At 46.8% G+C, this 24086-nt stretch overlaps 1 protein-coding gene across 2 annotated transcripts; it reads right to left on the bottom strand.

Moving 5' to 3' along the window:
* Positions 1-403: 403 nt before the first annotated feature.
* Positions 404-23581, bottom strand: LOC149330600 (D-beta-hydroxybutyrate dehydrogenase, mitochondrial-like). 2 transcript variants are annotated; one of them, XM_089561223.1, is made up of 6 exons: positions 23167-23581; positions 11731-11804; positions 10586-10792; positions 7874-8056; positions 4866-4998; positions 404-3817 (listed from the first exon to the last, which is right to left on the bottom strand). In XM_089561223.1, exons 1-6 carry the CDS (start codon positions 23220-23222, stop codon positions 3484-3486), a joined length of 987 nt encoding a protein of 328 aa, XP_089417349.1. In that variant the 5' UTR covers positions 23223-23581; the 3' UTR covers positions 404-3483. The 2 variants fall into 2 exon arrangements, with proteins under 2 accessions (XP_089417349.1, XP_089417348.1); XM_089561222.1 differs by lacking the exon at positions 23167-23581 and having other exon boundaries at positions 11731-12090.
* Positions 23582-24086: the final 505 nt, after the last annotated feature.

The following is a 24086-nucleotide window of genomic DNA, read 5'->3' as shown; positions in this document are numbered from 1 at the left end:
GCTCGGCCATTGAACTCAAGGTAAAAACAGGCGCCGATCGCAAGCAGTTTCCAAGTTTGAGGCTTTATTTAAGTCAGAGAGAATAGGGTAGCCATGTTTTATTTGACACAATGTGCAGAACTTTATTGTGCATATAATAAGCAAAGGTCCGCCGCAAAGAGGCCCTAGGAAGCGAGAAATTAACGATTAAAGAAATCGCCCATAAAACTACACTCTCACTTTTCGATCTTTGCGTACATCGAAATTCTAAAGAAAGACCAGGTGCACCCACCTTTCCGCTCCTCAGGCCAAGGGTTAGATCCGCCGTTAGGGGTCGCTCCAGACGCAAGCTGCTTGCTGAACGGCGAGCTCGCCCATTGAACTCAAGGTAAAAACAGGCGCCGATCGCAAGCAGTTTCCAAGTTTGAGGCTTTATTTAAGTCAGGGAGCATTGTGTAGCCATGTTTTATTTGACGGAATGTGCAGAACTTTATTGTGCATATAATAGACCTTATGCGAAATGCACTGCCATCTAGCGGTCGCCGCGCGCGTTCCGCCATGTTGGAGGATAGCCGCCGGATTCACGGCACGTACTGGTACACGCTCGTCGCGCGCGCTCGAGTTTCACCGCCTTCAATATCCTCACATATTGCTCATTGCCTTGCTGTACGCAGAAGGGTCGCAAAGAAGCCCAGGGAAAAAAGGCAAGAGGGCTTGATTTGAGCGCATTTCTATTTTTGGACTGCGATCCCCGACGTCCGCGGCACAAATGTTGCAGAACCGTCGCTACATGTCGAGACATCGCGCAACACATTTCGTTATCGCCATGTAGCAAATGAAATTAGAAATAAGCTTTGTTGACACGAAGAAATTATCACACAAAAGCTGTTTTTCTGCTGCGATTTCCCGTGAAGTGCTGCGATTATCGGCCTCGCAAGAGAGTAATCGTGATCAGCTGTTCAGTGGTACGGGCCGCGCTTTGTGAGAACCGTCGCTCCTAGAGTTATCCGCCCCAGCGGTTACACGCGTTAGTTTTTAGTGCGAATATTTGCTTCGACGGAAACACTAGTAAGGGTCAAGTGCCCGTGGCACAGAACGTTTGCGCTCTGCAAGTCAGTCAATCGTTTCTCTTAGACCAGGGAAAGGTGCCTATTTTGTGGAGCTACGGCTTGTATGCGTGTAGCGATTTCACTGAACCGGCCGGTTTCCACGAAACCGTGTGTTGTGTGTAAAAAAAAAAAAGAAAGGACCGTAAGGGCAGCCGCTCAAGCGGTACCATAGTTCCAACTAGTAGCGGGAATGCATAACGCATGTAGAATCCTCCAAAAATATCAGTGCACAACTGCTTGCTCGTCGTGGTAAAACCATAGACACTGCTGCATTCACGGGCTACGTTTTTTAACGGCGCGATAGTCCAAGAATGGTAAGCACTTGTGTAGTGGGGTCGTGCGGCGACCCAGGGGTCTATGTGCCCGGTAATAATAATAAAATGTTTTCTCTCTCGGTCTAGGGCACTAGGGCAAACTAGGGGCTCTAGAGCACTAGGGCAAACAAACAAATGCTGTATGAACTTTTCAAGGAAAATGAAAAGCGTCGCATGTTTAGAGGCCACTTTTTTCGACACTACCAACATGAGCGTGAAGTTTACTATCGTTTGCTTTCGGTGCCTACACAACACACAGAAAACGCAACCACAACAACAGCAATTCAAGCAGCACGCCCGTCCGCAAAAAGTATCGAACCAAATAAAAACTGATTCAAACTAGACCGAAATGCGCACATTTATAGCCGTAAACGGAAATTACACTTGCTTCGTACATTTCTTGGTGTTCAGTGTCGGCAGACTGACGTAGGACTCCGTGAAAAACTTGTAGCTCCGTACTCGGTGGCTTTCGGAAAGTGGTTTGGACGCGTAGTAAGTGTCTGCGAAGTCACTTAGAAACTTGGGCAGCAGAAACACGTCGACTGACCATTCAGTCATGTTTACAGGCTCAAGTGACAGTAAATAAGATTTTCGAGCCAGCACAGCAGTAAGGAAGCTAACGCAGGGCACGCCTAAATCCAGACAGCAGAGGCGGAACGAGCTTCTGTCATCCTCCAACATGGCGGATTTCCACTGGTTCTTCTTTTCTCCGACAGATGGCAGCAATTTTGCATAAGGTCTATACTGGTTCGAAGATATACTACGGAGGAAATTTTCAGGGATATCAATTGTTTGCGCAGCACGATACAGCTTTTTAAAGTAAAAGTTGGCAGCAGTCGCCTTCGTTGTCCAGGGTGCTTTATTAGTTCGTTATGTAATCACAGAAATAAAAAAAAAGACTAATTTATTGTTATGCCCAACTGAATAACTGAGGGGCATTAAAATTCTTGCGATTATGTTTTTGCCTTCTGATAAGCTTTTTCTGCAAAGGCATGAAAATCTTTATTGATGGACTATCTCCTTGTCTAGGAGGAAGAGAACGGGACTGTCACGCATGTTATCGGAGCCTCACTGTTTACTTAATCTGTATTCGTTTGTGCCTTTCTGTCGTCTCAATTTAACGACTCACGTTACGTTTATCCTTGCTCTTCCTCGCAGGATTTAATTGCGCTTTGAAGCCGATGCACAGGTTCGAAGTGCAGCAGTGCATAAATGTAGGCGAGTTCTCTCGCATTATGCTAACAAGCATGAATATGAAGCAGAGCAAGCGCTGATTAGAAACAAAGCTTTGTTCCAAACGAAACAGCTTATCAATACAGAAAGTATTGAGCCTTTGTAGTGTTTGTTCATTCTCCAAAGCTGCCGGTAATATTAAAGGAACAGAAAATAAAGGTAAATAAATTAAAGAGAAAAGTTCTGCTTTAAAAGAAATTCTGTTGCTAAAATGGACGAATTGTGGGGTTAAGGAGTGTTTCCCTGCAGTGTTTTTCAAAACTGTGGGGGGGGGGGGAATGGGTTTTTGAACTCGTTTCTCCACCACGAGAATGCCGGGAAGTGTAAGTTATGTTTGGTTTTACTAGCACATCACAACGAGTTCCCGATTTAGTAGTAAGAATGGTAGTTTACTTTGCTCGACGCGAACCGCCGCTTTCTATTTCAATTAAAAGGAAAAAAAACGCAGCCTGAAAAGTATATCCGGGTATCCAGGAAGCCGATTATTTATGCAGCGGGAAACATTAAGGGTTCATTTCAGCGTGGAGTAAATTTTAGCGTGCAATTCCTTGTCTTACATAAGTTGGCACTAAAAACGTGAATAAACAAGACAGACCAGGGGCCTTCGTTCTGTCTTTCCTGCACTGTAAGCGATTTATCGTCCCTTCGGGAATAACTACAAGTGCTGCTGCCTACATACAGCGTTTGGTCAGCAAAAAAAAAGCTTACTCCCGGACGAGATAAATTTAGTCCCGGGTAGCCATGAGGCGCATAGAGGGATCGATGAACAGCAACGTGGTTCTTAGTCCCCGTTAATGAGTTCATTCTGGCTTTCTCGGCTGCTTATCACAGTGCTTATCACAGTCCTATCACAGCATCTTGAGTTGTACCCTTCGTATCATGCTGACTAAAGTGTCGGCGACCTCGACGGGGAGGGAGGTGAACAAAAGTAAGTAGGAATAGTCTCTTCCCCAAGGGGACCAATAGCGGATCTTCGGGTGCGTTTCGGTGACTGCCATCTCGATCACATCGACGCATTCTTCTGGGTCGTCCCTGATAAGCGCCTTCGAGAACTCGTCAGTCATTCTCAACCAGTCGACGATCTCCTCTTGGCTGTAGTCAGAGATAACATCCGGTGCTTGCTTCTTGAATTCCCGCATCACCTGGTCTTTGGAAGGGTGGAACATCGTAACGATGGACGTCCTGGAACAGACAATAATATAATGCATTGAGAATTGGCCTTAATTAATGATTGGTCTTAAAATTAAAAAAGACCGTCGTTTGCGCTAAATGTTGTCATTATGACACGACCCTAATCAATGACACCATTACCACATACGCCTCGCTGCCATTGGCAGGTGGCAAAGACAGGAAGAGGAAATCCGTCTGTATAATTGTAGGAGAAAAGAGGGAATATCGGTGGGGGGCTACCGCGGAAAGAGCTGCCAAAAAATGGCCCTGTAAAATTGATAAGGGCTGATAAGGACTACAAAAGACTGAAGAACGAGCGCAGCAAAGTTATGCAAAAGAGTTGAGAAAACAACCTTTAGTTAGCAAAGACCTACATGGCAAAGCATATAAGAAAATAATAAGAGGTGATAACAAGTAAGTTTTTTTTAGAAGGCTTAGAGTCACGGAAAAACTCGGCCAAAGGAACGATTAAAAAATTTGCCCAAGTAGTCGTCAGTAACGTAGAAAGGCGCGGCGCAAGAATTCGAATGTAGACGGTAGAGGCAGCTGCGTTATCTTTGAAATGTCATCACAGAGCTTTGCAGTATTTCCCCCTGGTTTCACGAAACAAAATAAAAATAGCTGGCTTTGCATTAACTTGGTAATGGTGGCAGTGGCGTAGTGGTTTAACGAACAAATATTAACCGAAAGGAAGAAAGGTGAACGGTGTTTGCCTGCCGCCTACACCAACGCTTGCTCCTTTGACACCTAATCTGCAGCTGGCTGAAGTGAAAAGGACAGTGAGGGTAAAAGGAAGGGCAAAACAGAGACAGTAGACAGTAAGAAGAGAGAGTAGAGAGGATTACTATTTTCAGGTATATACTAGATCCCATTTACATGCGCGCGCACTCACACACATACATGCAGAGAAAACGATATAACTGAATATAAACTATTCGCTGCATTATGGACCTCCATGGCCTTGCACAAGTGCTCAAACAACATTGAACCTGCTGGCCGTGTTCCTACCGAAAACTCGGAAGTGGTCAAAGATTCGTGGATTGGTGAACCATGCAACTACCTGTAGGCCGACGGCTCGACAGTGATGAAGTCGACACCCTTGCCATAGCATTCTCTACGGAAGCCATCCATCATGGAGATAATGGCACTCTTGGACATGCAGTACGGTACAGTCATGGGCACAGTGAAGCGGCCTGTAAGGGAGTGACAAAGTCGATTGAACAAGGAAGTGGGAGTGGGTCGTACAGAGACGAATACGTTATGGTCGGTGAGGTGACACGGAGGGGATTCGACATGCAGTCGTAGAAGAAAGGTGGGGAAATGCCAGGGCCTGACCTATCGTCATCACCACCGTCATTGATTGGCCTTCACTTAAAAATGGTCTATAGGCAGTCTATAGACTTCTTGTGGACTCTATTGCCTTGTGATAGATGTTTCTTTTTGTCTATCCATAGTATATAGACTGTCTATAGACAAAAGTCTACTTAAAGTGTATGGCCATAAATCTACATCGTGGGAGGGAACAGCGCGAAACAAAACGACGGACAAAGGAAGAGGACACAAATCTATATAAACTGTCCATGGGTTGTCTACAGCATTTGTATTGCCTATAAACTGTTCTCAAGTATTTGTCGATAGAGAACCTATAGACTTTATAGACAGAAGTCTATTGACATTTTATAGACTGTCTAAAAATTTTCCTATACGGGACAACTACGTTTCCTGCGGGACAGTGGCGCTGCTCGCCCACCTCCAGTTAACCCTTTCTCTGCCAGCAGCGTTCACATTACCCGCGTAATATCTCAATGTCCTCCGGCCACCTGACTTTGTCGCGCTCACTGTTAAGCTGTTTACCCTCTCTAGGAATCCACTTATTTATAATGATTCGTATTGAGCTATACAGGGTGTTTATTATATGGAATACGCTCTGGAATCACAGAATCACCAATCTCAGCGAACGTTATTGTTATCCTGCTTAAACTCTTGCCTTCGGTATTATTAGGAAAATAGTGAACTTCCTCGTTGCATTCGGGAGGGATTTTCATTAAAGAAATATGAATAAATCTTTCTGAACCAACTGTGAGTCATGATACGCTGATAAAGAGTGATGAATAGCACTGAGAAAAAAATTCCTTGGCATCCACTAGCTTACATTACTGCGTCAATCTTGTCTAATTGAATTCTAAGAGGTAACCGTTTTTTTTTTAGAAGATGACAGTTTCTTTGTTTCCGATTCAATGCGATCCTGCTTGGTGAAAACAACGCAAGGCGTCACCGCAGCATCGAGCTATGCGACAGCGGGTGGTGTACGCCACTTTTCTCTGGACAGTACGCAAGAGGCCTACTTGTAGTCATCTAGATGATCAGTAATTAAAGTGATTGAAAAGCACATAAATATTTCACAGTGCTTTCATAGCCCTTTAAGAGTTAAGCCGAATTTGGAGTACTGATAGAATTCTGTTATGTCAATATCGTTTCGTGTGAACCTTTTTAAAGTTTTTGATTACGGGTTTTTACGTGGCAATAACGTGCGCTAACATCGCGCAGCACCCGGCCTCTATTACATTTCACCTTTATCCGAGGGCGTCCGCCGCAGCCAGGAATCGAGCCCACGACTTCCGGCTCAATAGCCCAACGTCGCATCCACTGAACCACCGAGGTGGATCTGCGCCTGTCTTTGCATGTCGCTTCAAAAGTATATCAAGAACAGGTAAATTCGTACAAACATCGGCCTTTTTTCCTTAAACACCCTACGCGGTGGCTTGCATCTTTATGGCCCAGCTTCTGAGTACAAGACCAATGAATGGAACACAAACGGCCCATTTCGACCGAGGGGAAATGTCGAAACGCTTGTATGCTGTGCGATGTCCGTGCAGGTCAGAGAACCTCGGGACTCCTACATTACTGCATCACTCATAGCCAATTTACAGGACTCGCACGGCAAACCCTACATACCATACCATTTTTATTTTTACCATACCATTTTTACCATACCATTATACGTTTTCCCTCGCTTTGCAATCAACGCTATTATCCTCATTACGATCAAATTCCATCTTATTGCGGCCACTTCCTGCTTTGATCTTTCGCTCTCTAAGCAGCATCACATGTCGTATGCTGGCAACACTCCCGAGATAATGTAGTGGTTAAAATGCATGCTAGGCAGGTGTGTATTTAGCCTCTTCTGTTTGTATGTATAGAGTGCAGAGAGCAGGGCTTCAAGGACAGGTATAAAACAGGAAGTGCGTCTTGCGACCATCCGGAGGAAGACTTTTCCAAGTTCCTCAAGGACGCCAATAAGAGCAGGAGCCAGCTCATATTCGTGCATGGAAACAGCCTACACGGCGTTCTGCATTATACCACAAGCCCAAGTTTTGCCTTGTGGTTAGTGTGTTGAATAAAAAAGAAATCATGAATTGCTTTAGCCTGAAACGTGGCGTTACCGCCGGTCCAACCAGCTAGCCTCCCTTGGCAACATCCGGGTAAAGGCAAAGATTGGAACGAGGAGGATAATGGATGCGATTATTTCATTTACTGTATTTCTTTGAGTGGTGCGAAGATTTCTTTAAGCCAGCTTCTGACTGCTTTGGCTGGGGGAAGTTGTCGTTAAGATTTCCTGCCTCATTTGCTCAGGCGGTGCGCTATGAAAATTGGCTACGAAGTTCGTTTTTTTTAGCATGCCTACTCAGTTTGGGCCACTAGTGTGGCATGTGGTCACAGGTAACATGATAAAAGCCTGAGACATAGGGGATGCGTCGAAGTCGGGGTATCACGAAGATATAGGCTTTAGTTTGCATGGCGTTAACTGTGATAACCTACAATTTATGACCTCGGTATTATCTTTATCGGTGTTACTCTTTTAACTACTGATTCGCACACCATCACCTGCGAATAGACGTTCCAGTTTCGTGACCGCTCTTCGTAATCGCTCAGCGTTCACGGCGACGGCAAATAACATTTGGAGGAATAAATCATCCGAGATGAACTCTCGGTTACTGTAGAGGTATTGATGTTTTATAGCGGCTGTTCTTGTGCACAGAAGACACAAAGCGGCTGACAAATTCTTACCTAGTCCGCTGGCCATCGTCACTACCCTGCCTCTGCTTTTCCTAAGCAGAGGCAGGAACTTCTTGACTGTGCGAAGCACGCCGAACACGTTGACGTCGAAGATATTGGCAACGGTCTCCAACGTTGTCCATTCAAGGAGGCCGCCGCTTCCAATTCCAGCATTTGCAACCACAGACCACAGTACTGCGATCCAAATGAAAGCATATGTCGTACCAGAGAAATACATTGACACACGCCATTACACTGTCTTCGTGTCGCATAGATGTATGTTTACGTGTTCATTTCTTGTGTCTTACTCGAAACGGTACCAGTAGCCTTGCATGTATGTACCACGACGCTCACAATCAGCTTTCATAAAAATATCGAAGAACCAGTAATCGGTGTAGTAAAACGCTTCCTCATCTGCAGCCTAACGGAACGCAATAGCAACCGCCCATTGAAAAAGCATATTAGAAATTATGGACATGGAAAGAGAGAGGGAAAGAGGAGAGGAGGCTGAATGAGGCCTGAATACCCTAATAGGCGTGAGCACGGGACGATAAGATAATTTCGTCCCATATTTTTCCTGTTACCGAGTAGACAAGACCAGACACCACCATAAACTTTGTCCTCACAATATGGAGAACTGCTCGCGCATGCGATACAACGAGAATTCTGCATTTCTGCATTCATGTGCACAAAAATGTTCCTATGTTTCATAAATCAGCTGCATATTGAGTTTATTATTTTTTATGGATGATACATTATCGCTAACGCTACACATTTTTATGTTCCTGATCTTACTATTACCTCAGAAGCGAAGCTCTGAGAAGAAAAGAAAATTTGGCCTTTGGGAGAGGAGCGGGTTAGCGAGATATTGTGCGTGGTTGGTTCGGGCGTGAACCTTTGTCCTCGAAAGTTCCGCATGCATTTAAGATAGACACTTGTGAAAATGAAGCAAAACGTAACCTTTTATCTCGAGCTGCTCTTTAGTAGAGATATCGGCTAATGAAGTAACGACGACGCAAAACAGGAGGGTTTGCCGCACATAGGAACATACTGATCATCTGGTAATTTCCTGCCACCACTGTTAATTTCCTCACTAATGAGCATTAAAGCTGCCCAGTTGTCAAATTGGTTCAAACTAAAAGAATATAGCGACTTTTTCATTGCCTTCTTTCCTTAAAAAAAAAAAAGCCGCTCTAATGGTGGTCATAAAACTCACGATTCGAAACAGGAACTCGATTCACCAGAATGGTGGTCGTAAGAGTGGAGACACGAAAAACAACTTCCCGTGCATTGCTTTATTCAATTTACGATATAGAGGAGGGTAGCTGATTGGGCAAGTTGGCTGTTCATTATGAAGTCTGCAGCGCTCGGAAACACATGTTGTCCTTCGTGTTTTCTGTCTTTCCGAGCTTTGCATACTTCATAAGGTTGTAGATGTTCCGAGGTTGAAAACAGGAACATGTCAGACACAAGCTACCTATAATGTTCTATAATGTTAGTGCGTCGTCGTCCTGTCGAAAAATCAGCCAAGAGGCAAACATTTTAAAAAAAATAAACTGTTGCAACATTTCTGGCTTATTTGCGCATTCGCTTGGAGGGCGAAACTCTTCGGCAGTTGACACCAAGTTTCAACTGCATATATTACCTGACATTTTGACGCATACGATAACAGCGCGCCCTTTTAGGTGGCCAGTCAAGCCCAAACCGTATCTTACAATACGCACTTGTCACCTCCGCAGCTGTATAATATATAGTGGCAGGCTTGTTGGTTACACATCTTAACAACTGCGCGGTCGGAAGACGGACGGTGTCAATCTTTCTTGTCCGTGTTCCGACCGCGCGGTTGTTGTCAAGCCGCAGCTGTAGCCTCACTGCATAGCCTATATTCGGTTGTTTTGAACAAAATGCCCTCGTACCAGGATAAAACAATCACAGGATACCACATTCTTCGGCGAAACACTGCCTTGATACTCAAGAACAATAACTGCTACTACTGCTAATGGCAGGAGAAATAATCATAATAATAACATCATTATTTTATTGCCGCACAAGTCGTGCGCAATATAATAACAATATTAATACCGAGTGTAATGTGACTTAATAGAGAGTAAAATATGTATAAAAATATTTCGCCCGGCTTCTGCAACGATCGCGTACTATCAGTTCTCGATTTCTGCTGCGCTGCGCTCAAAATATCTCGCGGACTAGGTATATCTAGATGCGATGTGGTTCATGGAAAAGGGACATTTATACCCCTTTGTTTACTAAACACTTGTTAGACGGCAGGAATTGAATGGTGACGTACGGCCATCGTCTTTGTCTGGGTAAAAATACTTGCCGTGCTACAAATACCGAATGCAAGATTACTTATTTTGATGGCATTGAATTAGGCCCGGTTTAACGATTGTCACCGTTTGAAAAGAGTCAAATGGGGCACGTAATTTGGTTGTATAAGGGCTGCATTTTCTGTTCAAGTACTTCTAGCTGGCGGAAGGGGTGCATGCTCTCTGCAGGCGTAGGGTGTTTTGCCACACAACGGACCGGAGTACGCATGTGTTAATTATGACGGAGCATGCACGAGACCATCTTATCTGCAATTATGTTTTCGTTTCTTTCTTTCCCCTCTTCATCTTTTAGCTCATGGCAAGGACGAAGTGTCAGCCGTCACAGAACAAGTGCCTTTCGTTTTTGCTTACCCTCATCCCCTACAGCTCTCAGACTGACCTCTGTCGCCCAAGTGCTCCTTAACGACATCCAGGGCGTCGTCGACGTCTTCTTGCTTAGTGACATCCAGTTGCAACACTTTTACGTTGGAAAGCCTCTTTAGTTCTTCGGCTCCGTCACTCTTGGAGCTGAGACAGCCGGCGAAGACGAGGAAGCCTTTGCGGGAAAGCCGCTTTGCAAGACGGTGACCGAAGCCCGTGTCACATCCTGCGTAGTACAGCAGCTCCTTTGAACGAGTTCTACGACAGTTATACGACAGAGTTATACGACAGAGTAGCGCTCGTATGTGAAGCATCTGCTATACGTAGTCCAACATGCGTAGTAATAGTAGGAAAATGTCTGCAGGCACCTGCAGACGCTGAAGTCATTACGGCTTGAGCCTCAGTGCGAACAGGCTGTGGCGCGTATTATCATCAGATAAAAGCTATCTTTCCTCCCCTAAACAACTATATCAGATTTTCGTGCTGGTGTAGTCGAGTGAATAACGAAAGAATTCTGGCATGCATTCAATTTTCTACTACATTGTTTAAGCAGAGTACAACATTTTGGGATTGCGCAAAAGTGTTTGTGTCCGTCCTGTGTTGCTTCTGTCACTTCAAAAGCGCAATTATATATGATCATTTTTCCAGAGAACGGCCCTTTGCTAGCACACAGGCTGGAATCTACAGCCTTCATATCATAAAAGATAACGAATAGCTCTGTAAAGAAGGGGGCGACAGGTCCGACTCAGGACTGCAGCACGAGCTCCTTGAAGGGAACCATAGTGTTCTGCTAATCTTTTATCCTAAAAAGTTGATGTCAGAAGTACTCCGAGATACTAACCGGGCTCACGAATACTGGACGAAATTGACGTCTCCAGCACATCAGCTGATCGTGTGTTAAGACATGGTCTTTGTGACACCACCCAAAACGCAAAGTGCTCGCCAATGCGCCAGCTGAGACATCCTTGAATAAGCTTGCGGACATATTCTATAATACCAGACGAACGAAAGAAAGTAAAAGTAAACACGTCTCAGCCCGTTTCTAAGCTTGAGGGCCGTAAGTTGAGCACTAATTTTTATCGTTGGATGACCAAACAGGACAGAAAATAAATTGTCCCTTAGTGGGCTGACAACAGTAGGACCAAAGTGATTAGTTCCACTCACCTGTAATGAGCACAGCCTTCCCATCTCCAAGCACCCTGCTCACCCAGGCGCACTTTGCGATGAAGCGGGAGAGCCTATAGGACAGTTGTAGAGCGACCCACACGGAACCGACGATCACTGACACCTGGCGCAAAGGCGTCAAGACATCCCACAATAGCCATAACAGCAATAGAATCACAAAGAACAGCAGCCACGATGTCCTCATCGAGACCAGTTGACGTCTTCGACTCCTTCAACTAAGAGTTTATAAACTGCTCTACTGACAACAGCGCGGAACAGTGTTACTCGCTATCTGTTGAACGTGCAGATTAAGACATAGGATAACCGCAGGAATCAGACTTCAGCTGGCGTAGCTATGATAACACGCTTAGTGTTTTTCTGGAGAGCTTGACCCATGTTATTCTCCTACGGACGTCGCCTTCTCTCTTTCGCGTGTCCGGTGGAAGTAACCTGTGCTCACGAATCCAAAAATTCAGGGGCACTTTGACTCTCTAAAGTGCGTAGAGGCGAAAGCGTTTTCCGCACCACTTTCTCTGCTTCTGTGGCACTGGTGGCGTCACATATAATCGAGTACGAATTACTAAGTGATGACAAATCACTAATTAATGATTAATTACTGATTAATGCCTGAATACTAATTCACTGCTAATTAATGACGCTTAAGTTTCGCCTTTACGAGTGGAACGCGACAGCGTGTTGTAGCGCTGCCGGGAGTCCACGGAACGCCGCCACCCGTTCGGCGCGATGCCTTGCCCTTTGAACGCAACGCTTTTTGAGGAAAGGAAATGGCGCAGTAATTCTCTGTCATCTCGGTGGACACCTGAATCGCACCGTAGAGGAAGGGAGGAAGTGGGAGTGAAAGAAGACAAAGAGGACCCGTAATGAAGAAAATGAAAATTGTATTTGAGGAAAGGAAATTATGCAGTAACTGTCTAGCATATCTCGATGGACAGCCGTCAAAATTCAGGGGGGCACTTTTTTGAACTAAAATGTGGTCGCTGATGTGTGGTTAAGATGTTAAGCTTTGCCTCTAAGAGTGGAAAGCGACAGCGTCTTGCAACGCTGCCAGGGAGTCCATAGAACGCCATCGCCCATTCGGTTCTACGCCTCGCTCGTCGGTAAATTGGTTTTTGAGGAAAGGAAATGTATCTGTCTCTCATATTTCGGTGGACACCTAAACCTCGCCGGAAGGGAAGGGAGGAGGATGGGAGTGAGCGATGACACCGTATTCACTAGACGCGCCTTTGTTCATTCCAAACCATCGAGCTGGCATGGCGGAGTGGATAGCATGCTTGTCTCGCACGCTGAAGACCAGGGTTCGATTCCCGAGCTCGACCAATTTTATACTCGATTGTATTTATTTATATGGCCTGACTAGAAAAGTTAATTAGGCTAATTGGGTAATTAATCAATTAACTAAGCTCAGTCCCACTTGGAGCATCACTATACGATCCCTTCAATTGGTTGTATGGTTACTAGCCAAAGTACAATTGGCCCCGTTTGAAATTCGCGCACTGTGACGTCACGACCGTTTCGACCAATTGAAAAGCGTGACATTTCTGTCGACAACTGCTGCTTACAACGACGAGACATTAAAGGCTTTCGCCTTAATAACAAGACTGCTGCGGAGCGAAGGACGCAGCCGACACAAATTGGCTGGCACAACGCTGGCGGAGAATTCGTGGCACCGACGAGTATTCATCTGCCAAATTGGAAGGGGCACGAAGACCCTCGGTGTTTGAAGGATGGCAACCTCGGCGATAACCGGTCGGTCCCGAAGGCGAGGGAAAAACAAAGAAAGAAATGTGCATTTTTAAGTAAGCGAGTGTGCGAAGAAAGGCGGAAAAATTCAGGGGGCCACTTTGTTGACCTTAGGTGCGGTGAGGAGAAAGACTTAAGCGCGGTGTTGCTGCCGCAAAAAATTCAGGGGGGGCACTTTGTTGATCTTAGGTGCGGTGAGGCGAAAGCCTTAAGCGCGGTGTTGCTGCTTGTGTCACTGATGTGTTGTTCAGATGTTAAGCTTCGCCTCTAAAAGTGGAACGCGACAGCGTCATGCAACGCTGCCAGGGAGTCCACAGAACGCCATCGCCCGTTAGGTTCTACGGTGCAAGCGTTGCGAGGGCATAGCGGACATGGTCCATATGATATGGACATGTCCTAGCTTTGGAGAGCCTTACAGAACTGCTGAGTCCTGGGAGGCACTGCTTCTGAAAGAGGACGAAAAAGAACAACGCACTGTCATCCGTCTCGCCCTGGCCGCTGCCGAGATCCAGGAGATTCCGGTCGACGGTTAAGGGGGAGGACATGGCTGGGACCGAGCTGCGACTCGGATCCGGGTCAAACTTTTGACGGGTGTCAATAAATGTTATTTCTCTCTCTCTCTCTACGCCTTGCTCATCGGTAAATTGGTTTTTGAGGAAAGGAAATGTATCTGTCTCGCATACCTCGGTGGACACCTGAACCTCGCCTTATTAAGGGAAGGGAGGAAGGTGGGAGTGAACGAAGACACCGTATTCACTAGACGCGTCTTTGTTCATTCAAAACCGTCGAGCTGGCATGGCGAAGTGGGTAGCATGCTCGTCTCGTACTCCGGAGACCGGGGTTCGATTCCCGAACTTGACCAATTTCCTACTCGGTTTTATTTATTTATGTGGCCAGAATATAAAGGTTAATTAGGCCAATTGGGTGATTAAGCAATTAACTAAACTCATTCCCACTTACTTCGAGCATCACTATACGATCCCTTTAATTGGTTGCATGGTTACTAGCCAAAGTACAATTGACCCCGTTTGAAATTCGCGCACTGTGACGTCAAGACCGTTTCGACCAATTAAAAAGCGTGACATTTCTATCGAGAACTCTTGCTTACAACGATGAGGCATTAAAGGTTTCCTCCTTAAAAATGGCACCACTTGTGGTACACGAGCAACGAGTTGGCCTGCTGCTGCGGTTGTTGCGAGCCAACATTTATTGGATGTAGATGAGGGCCGGGTGCCCGAGTAGTCGGGCAGTGCGCCCCCCTACTTGTGACGCGGTGTGCATGTTCGTGCTGATGGCTTCTAAAGTAGCCAATTGCTAAGACGAAGAGAAAGAAGGTGCCTGTGTCGCTTAATTATTTCTTTACTCAAAAGACCACTAACGGCCCTCGAAGGTGAGCATTACATGGGTGGGTTGGCCAATACATAATATATATACTTAACATACAAAAAAAAATATTGCGGTAATAATACGGTTATCGACAACGGCCAACATATGCATCAGGGTACAATATATAAAGCAATACAAAAAGTACTACACAAACAAGACAATGGGAAACAGAATAAATACCAATAACTGCCAATATCAGAACGAAAACCTATTTTCATTCGTTTTTACCCCGTACATCCGGCGAGTTGAATCACCTTCCCGCACCACTGGCACTGATTAATGATCACCGTTTAGGCCGCCGTGGTGGCTCAGTGGTTATGGCATTCGGCTGCTGACCCCTAAGACGCGGGTTCGATATAGGCCGCGGCGGTCCAATTTCTATGGAGGCGAAATTCTAGAGGTCCGTGTACTGTGCGATGTCAGGGCACGTTAAGGAACCCCAGGTGGCCGAAATTTCCTGAGCCCTTCACTACGGCGTCTCTCATAGCCTGAGTCGCTTTGGGACGTTTAACCCCCATAAACCCAACCAAACACGTTTATTTCCAGAATGCATTTGTAACATCGTTTAACTAGCAACCTCCTGTAAACTTATGCTTATATTTCTATGTTTTGTTACTTTATGTAACCACTCCCCTCTATAATGACGTATGACCCTGAAAGCATTTTAAATAAATAAATAAACTGGGCAGATGAGTTCTTGAAATTTAGATATGTTTAATTCGGTGACAGTGGTTCATGGCAGGTGACCCAGTCGACTGTTGTGCGCGGAATAACTGACTTAAAATAATGGGATGTGCGGCATGCAATGCGCTTCACTTTGAACGCGTGATTGCGATGTGGAAAGACGACTGAGAGTCAATGGAAGTAGTCGGCTTAAAGCGACGGTGATTGTACAGTTTATGGAAAAGTGCGAGACGTGAAAGCTTGCGGAGTTGTGATAAGAGGTCGAGTTCGCCGCGTTTTTTTCTCTGCTGTGACACTGGTGAAGCTTGAACAATTTAAGAAAATGTAATGAGCGGCACAGCTCGGTCATGATTCAATGTTGTTATTGTGGTAGGCGCGGTCCGAACCCCAGTGGCTTATGCGTGCTCTACATTAGGAAGATTGGTTTATTGGGGTTTAACGTCCCAAAGCGACTCAGGATATGAGAGATGCCGTAGTGAAGGGCTCCGGAAATTTCGACCACCTGGGGTTCTGTAACGTGCACTGACATCGCACAGTACACGGCCCTCTAGAATTTCGCATTCATCGAAATTCAGCCGCCGCCGCCGGGATCGAAACCGCGCCTTTCTGGTCACCAGCCGAGGGCCGTAACTACTGAGCCACCGCGGTGGGACCTATATTAGGAAGAATTAATGTGATGTAAGCAAGTTTCTCTAGATGTGAAGGGGCTTGTTTAAGATTTTGTTTTAATAGACCGAACTAGCTATTAGCCGAAAACAGCGTAAGGTTAATAAGATGAAATATAACTCCAAGACTGAAAACAATTCTGTACGTTTGATTGTATCCGCAAGTTGGATTATGGGTCATTTGTTTTGCTTTTATAGGTTCAACCTCTCAGAACGACTCAGGCTATGAGGGACGACGTTATAGCGGGCTCCGGATAATTTCACTCTTTTGGGGTTGCTTAACTTGCTCTCACAGGGCTCAGAACACGAAAGTTGCGGGTTCGACCCTGCCCGCAGCGGTCGCATATCGATGGAGGTGAATTGCTAGTGGGCCCGTGTACTGTGAGATTGAGTGCACGTTGAACACCAGGTGGTGGAAATAATCCGGAGCTCTCCACTACGGCGTCCCTTATAGCAAACGAACATTGAATAGCACAGTAAGAAGGCCTGGCCATATTGAAATACGCAAAGTAATTGCCTTTTGTAAGCAATTCGTACCGACCATCAAAAGGCGAGTTGGTTTAGTACATGCTTTATGAGAAGTGCCAGCCTAGGGTTGCAATAAATATCAATGAGCAAAGAATTGTAGGGCAGATTACACTCTCGTGTACAGCGATGCTATTTGAATTTTGTTCGACTAAGTTACCGTGATTATACTCGTCAGTTCTCTCTGTTGTCGTCTATAGTTCCACCCCCCCCCCCCTCCTAAAAGGTCAACAAACACTCAATCACCAGTACGTACAAGTGTTCATTTCAGTACCACCCACGGACGCCTGACGCCCCTTGTCGGAGCGGACGACAACTATTATATTAGTTGTCGTCCACTCCGACAGGGGTTGTCAGGCGTCCGAACACAGCCACCGCTGCGCACGACTTACGGAACAACCTCCGGATTAAACAGCATCGCTGTAAAAAGTGCGCGGGCCATCAGTGCATTTAAATGATCCATAACTAAGGTAGAAAACAGAATGAAGCAATCGAGAGAGATTATCTTTTAATAAAAGAGCTAAGTTTGTAGGTCTTCAGGCACTTTTCAAAGGAAGGATTGGATTGGATTGTAAAACATTTATTGCGTCGAGAGCAGTTTGCAGGAGACACGTACTAGATGGCCGCCAGGCTGGCGGCGACCTCATTGGCCCGCTCGATTGCCCGTATTTGAATCTTGGGGTCCGAGCTGACCAGCACGGCCTCCCACCGCTCGGGAGAAGGGAGCTGTATCAACTCCGCCGAAGGCGGATCATTGGCGCAGTTCCACAGAATGGGGTCGTATGTGGCCCTTTCACCACATTTATGGCAGTCTGGGTCGTCCTGGCCAGGGTACATGAGGGCAAGCACTGCCAAATTCAGAAGGGAGCGTGTTTGCAGACGGCGCCAGGTAACTTCCTGCGCTTTTGTTAACGATTTGTGGGGAGGGGGATATGCGCGTCTCTCCAGCCTAAATGGATGGGTGATGTCATGAAATGAGATCAACCCGTCCCTCGTGAAATTAGGGTCGGAGGCCGCGCACACTGCCCGGTCGACGAAACCTTGGGCTTGCGCGTGAGCCTCCTCGTTCCCCGGATTAGACGAGTGGGCCGGGACCCAGATCAATTCAACTTCTCTAATCGGAAGGGAGGTGTTTTGAAGGATGCGGAGTGAGGTAGATGTGATGCGGCCCCTCGCGAAATTGCGAATGGCTGTTTTGGAGTCGCTGAATATAATATCAGCAGGCGTGTTCGCTATAGCTAAGCCTATTGCCGCTTTCTCCGCCGTCTCGGAGGAGGTGGTTTCTATCAACGCGGCCGCCAACGGGGCGCCATTCTCGTTCACCGCGACCAGTGCTAACGCTTTTCACAGGGTTTGTCGGCATTCCGCTGCGTCCACGCTGCGTCCACGTACAGCCGGCCAAATCTTTAGCTGGCGTGCGCGACGGCTGCTTTTTCTGTTCTCCTGCATTTTGTTACAAAGAAAACTTGCTGAAAGCTCAGTATTAAGCATGAGCTTAGTGAGCCTGTGCTTAGATTTCATATCTTCGCAAATTTGCTCCGTCATAAGCTGCAGGAACACGGAAAATGCGGCCGTCACGCACGCCAGCTAAAGATTTGGCCGGCTGTACTCCACGTTGTGTCGGCTATTTGGTGTGTAGTGCGCGAGCCCTCGCTGTGCGTCGGCCTTCGTGGTGCGTGCGGTGCATGTTCTTGGGTAGGGGTTTAATCAAAAGAGCTTTCCTGATGTGCGTAGATAACTGCGTTTTCGAACCCCTCTCTGGGAGCTGTTCGCACATCTTTAGTCTGTATAGGTGGGCCCTTCCCGCGCTCGTACGAGTGAGTCGTCCGAGCTGTGAAACGAGGTGCGCCTCGCACAACTCCGAGAGAGTGTTGTGAGCCCCAAGGGCCAGCAACCTTTCCGTGGACGTACTGTGCGGGAGTCCAAGGGCCGCCTTGTATGCCTGCCGGATTGTAGCTTCGACCTTGTTCCTTTCCACCAGCTGCAGTTGCAGGTAAGGCAGGGAGTAGACAATCCTGCTCCGCACGAAAGCCTGCACAAGTCGACATAGATCTTTATCTTTCCTGCCTCGTTTTTTGCTGGAGACCCGTCTGATTAGGCGCACAGTCTGATTGACCGTGGCAGTGAGTGTGTTGAGTGTTTCGGAGTTTTTGAGATTGTTCTGTATGTACAGCCTTTGTCAGAAGTTTAGAGCCCAGGGGGTTTGCTTCTGGGCCACACTGCTTTGCTCGTAATGCGCGCTCAGAGTCCCAAATCTACTGAAGGTAAGATGATTTTTCGTCCTGCTCCCTCCGATGCGTAGGACTTCCATGAGTGCTACAAGAGCGCCACAATAGTGCTTTGAAGCAAACCCCCCTGGGCTCTAAACTTTTGACAAAGGCTGTACATGCCCAATATGCGTATGGTTTGGACCTCCTTGACTGGAAGTCTTCGCACATATATATTCAGAGGGGTCGGCGGGGTCAGGTTTGCGTTTCTACCGCGTGGCTTGGCACTAAGAACCAGCAGTTCCGATTTCGAGTGCGAGCATTCAAGGCCCGCTCCCGGCGAGTAAGTTTCAATTGCGTCAACTGCCTGCTGAAGGGTATCTTCTATTTGGCTGTCGTTCCCAGTGGTTACCCACAGGGTGATGTCGCTTGCGTATAGAGAGGAAAGCGAACAATGAACCACATCAAGGTTGCAAATGTGTGTTTCATATAAGTCGTGCAGTTCATTTGAAAGAATGTTCTCAAATCAGCGATAAATCGAAACTGTCCTTGAGCATTGTGATCACAACGGCATCTAACAGCGATGAGGACATCATGTAGCAAAAAGATGTGCAGTGTTGTAGCGAGTGAGCAAACGATAAAAAGGAGCGTGCACGGGCCTGCCGACCGGCTCAAGCCGAGCCACCACCACTGCTACGTGCACATTGAAAGACAAAAAGAGAAGAAGCACGCACGTACACGGATAAGCAGTCGTAGACTGCCGTGCTCCTCGTCAGTTTAGAAATTAAAGCACAGAGATGTGAACCGAGACGACCTTAGGGATCACCTTTTTTTCAAATTACTGCGTCATTTAGCTGCTGAAAAAAAAATTATGCTGCATTATTGAGCATACTAGATGCAAAACTTCTATTCCGAGCAAAATGAGACATAATTTCGGTAGACAGAACCGAAAATAGAATTCGGCTCTGAGTGGAACGCGACAGCGTGTTGCACCGCTGCCAGCAAGTCCACGGAACGCCATCGCCTGTTCGGAGCGACGCCTTGCCCTTTGGACAAACCGAAAAATGGTTTTTTGAGGAAAGGACATGAGCAAAAAAATGTCTCACTTATCTTGGTGGACACCCGAACCACGCAAGATAGTTTTTTTTCACAGCGAAGCCCTGCGTCGCCGTCGCAGTTGTCCCTTGTAACCAGCAGTGGACACCTTCGTCGGGCTTTAAGCTGCGAAACCAATGAGCGGGAACTTGGAAAGCAGAAAGAACGCACATAACTGCCCTTTTGGAACACTGGACACCTCAATCGCGTTTTAATCTGGCGGTAGTGACCGATGTGCGCTGCAAAAGTTGGCATTGACAACGTTCTGCCAGAAACGCGGCGCTGAAGCTATAGGCCGTCGGCTTTCATTATGTTGGTGGCGCTGACAGCGTTTTACACTACGATCATTTTAAGGAAAGGAAGTGCACATACCTGGCTCCCTGGGTCAATGGACGCCTGAATCACGCTTATAGGTACGTGGGGTGATGAGAGAGAGATGTGGGCTGCAGGCATCGACAACGTTCCGCCAGAAACGCGGCGCGGAAGCTATAGGCTTTAGGCGTTCATTATGTTAACTGCCGTTGGCGTTGACAACGTTTTACACTGCAATCATTTTAAGGAAAGCAAGTGCGAATAACTGGCTCCCTGCGTCAATGGACGCCAGAATCGCGCTTATAGATACGTGGGATGATGAGAGAGAGAGAGATGTTGGCTGTAGCCATTGGCAACGTTGTGCCAGAAACGCGACAGTGAAGACCCGCCTCGGTGGCTCAGTGGTAAGGCGCTTGTCTACCGAGCCGGAATACTCTGGTTCGAACCTCACCGCGGCGGCCGCGTTTCGATAGAGGCGAAACGCAAGAGGCGCCCGTGCGCTTTGCGATGTCAGTGCACGTTAAAGATTGCCAGGGGGGTCGAAATTATTAAGGCGGAAGCCTTTAATGCCTCATCGTTGTAAGCAGAAGTTGTCGGCAGAAATGTCACGCTTTTCAATTGGTCGAAATGGTCGTGACGTCACAGTGCGCGAATTTCAAACGGGGCCAATTGTACTCTGGCTAGTAACCATGCGACCAATTAAAGAGATAGTATAGTTATGCTTGAAGTTAGTGGGACTTACTTAGCCAATTAGCCTAATTAACATTTCTAGTGAGACCAGATTAATAAATAAAACGGAGTAGGAAATTGGCCGAGCTCGGGAATCGAACCCCGGTCACCGGAGTGCGAGCCGAGCACGCTACCACTCCGCCATGCGAGCTGGATGGCTAGGAATGAACAAAGGCGCGTCTAGTGAATACGGTGTCTTCGTTCACTCCCATCTTCCTCCCTTCCCGTTACGGCGAGGTTTAGGTGACCACCGAGATATGACACACAGATACATTTCCTTTCCTTTCCTCAAAAACCAATTTACCGACGAGCAAGGCGTACAACCTTTCCTAAAAAAGCGTTGCATTCAAAGAGCAACGCATTGCGCCGAACGGGTGGTGGCGTTCCGTGGACTACGTGGCAGTGCTACAACAGGCTGTCGCGTTCCACTTCTAAAGGCGAAGCTTAAGCGTAATTAATTGGCAGTTAATTAATGCACCAACAGAATGTGAAGTGAACAATCGCGGAGCAGAATGCAGCACTCAGGCTTTCGCCTTTCACCAATTTAGCCGCTAAAGTCCCTCGTAATTTTTCCGGAGACCTCCACTACGGCCCCTCTTTCTCTCTTTCTTCTTTCACTCCTACCTTCCTCCCTTCCCTTACGCCGCGCTTCAGGGGTCCGCCGATACATATGAGACAGATACTGCGCCATTTCCTTTTCTTAAGAACCAATCAATCAACCAATCGATCAAGCCGTAGGCCGTCGGCGCTCATTGTGTTCATTAGCATTGGCGTTGACGACGTTTTGCATGCCGAAACATTCCGCGGCAGTTTTTACGCATCCATCGATTATTTCCGACACGAGACACATTTCGACCGAACGAGCTGTGTACGCTGTCACACGATAAAATTGGTTTTTGAGGGAAGGAAATGGCGCAGTATCTGTCTCGCATATCTCGGCAGACACCTGAACCGCGCCGTAAGAGAAGGGAGGAAGGTGGGAGTGAAAGAAGAGAGAAAGAGATGCCCTAGTGTGTAATAAAGTTGTTTCCATCCATCCACCTTTTGAGCGTTAAGCCTCACATTTCATACTCTACTTAGAACTGCCTGATCGGGATCCCGACATTGAAATACCTCGAAGAATAAGTATGGGGTAGAGTACATTTGGCATGTTCTGTCAGATAATGAATTGGAGTTTACTAATACCCTTCAAGAGAAAAAGTGTATAACAGCTATATCTTACCGGTACTCACCTACTGAGCAGAAACGTGGATGCTAACAAAGAGCGTTCAGCTTAAGTAACGTTAGTGATAGGTGTAACCTCAATGACAGGAAGAGGGCAGAGTGAGTCAGGGATCAAACAGGGGTTAATTAGATCCCAGTCAAATTCAAGAGGCAGAAATGGGCTTGAGCAGTGCATTTGATGCGAAGGCGAGATAACCTATGGTCCTTTAGGTTAGCGGACTGGATTCCAATGGAAGGGAAGCGTAGCTGAGGGTGGCATAAAGTTAGGCGGGCGGACGAGATTAGAAATCTTGCGTAGATAGGGTGGCCGCAGCTGACACAGGACAGGGTTAATTCGAGTGATATGAGAGAGGCTTTTTTCCTGCATAGGGCGTAGTCAGGCTGTTGATGATTATGATGGTGGGAAACCAACGGCAGTCTCCCTATAAGGAATATTAATATGCGCTCAAACACACATGATGTTCACAAAGGAGCCGCCGCGGTGGCTCAGTGGTTATGGTTCTCGGCTGCTGACCCGAAAAACGCAGGTTCGATCCCAGCCGCGGCGGTTGAATTTGGATGGAGGCGATACTCTAGAGGCCGGTTTACTGTGCGATGTCAGTGCACGTTAAAGAACCCCAGGTGGTCAAAATTATTCAGAGCCCTTCACTACGGCGTCTCTCATAGCCTGAGCAGCTTTGGGAACTTAAACCCCATAAACCAAACCATATTCACAAAGCGCCTCCGATATCAAAAGCCACGGGGAAAGAAGTTTTGTATTATCAACCAGATTTACTCAAAGATAGGTAAAGGAACATGTCAGCGGTGTTTTTCTTTCAGTACGAGATTCTGCTACAACTATCGCTTACCTCAGCACGAAGCATCGGTGAAGGCTTGTATAGTGGCTTGCAGAGTGGGCTTGCATAGTGGTATACTGCCAATATTTCGAGTACTAAGAGGCTTTTACAGACGCTACTATAACCGGGCCTGCTAGGGAGGAAACAGCGCCACAGATTCTTGAGGCCTGGCAAATAGCAAAATGCAGCCCCGCAGAAGAGGTTAGCGTGGCTTTTTCCACGTGTTACAATTCCGGGGATTCGACGAACGACGAGCAAGCGGCGGCGCCGAAGGCTATCAGGAACGTCTTCATGCCATCTCGGCAGCCGGGCAGAAAAGAGCGGCGCAGCGCTCGGTCGTGGCGCTTATATAGCCCGCGATATCAGCGTTTTTCACACGCGTCATGGTTAACAAGAAATCAGCAATACATTCCGCGCGACAGAGGGTGTTATCACCAGAAGAACGTAACGCAGGATGCGAATGAGAACAAGCATCATGTGGTGAAAACACTGGTTGTCGACTGTTTTATTTTAAAAGAAAAATGGCTGATAACTGCTGAAATTAGGAAAATAAATGCAAACCACCGAGGACAGTGACAATCAGGAGAGAGCGCATGCGGTTGCGACTGAATAAGGCAATAAATTGCCCAATTCTACGTTTAAATTTCGTTGTTTTGTTTTTTTGTTCTTTAAACTAGGAGTCAGCTGTTCACTCGCACAGTTCAACACTATCTGGAGGGAAAACGGCTTTTGCAGTAGTTCATTAACCCTGAGGATGTCGGGAAGGATGAGCAATGCGCTGAGCCTGACTGGCACATCGCCGCCAATAAGCGGATTTAGTAGTAGAAATGGGAATTTGCTTCTCAGGCAAACCTCCTGTTAATGCAAAGCTACTGCTCGTGTCCACCTAATTCCAAACGTTTATTTGACTGCATGTATTAACTCTTTCAGAC

Source organism: Amblyomma mixtum, chromosome 9, assembly GCF_055824585.1.
Source record: "Amblyomma mixtum isolate Tamu chromosome 9, ASM5582458v1, whole genome shotgun sequence".
NCBI lineage: Eukaryota > Metazoa > Arthropoda > Arachnida > Ixodida > Ixodidae > Amblyomma > Amblyomma mixtum.
This window is presented reverse-complemented; position numbering and strand designations above follow the sequence as displayed.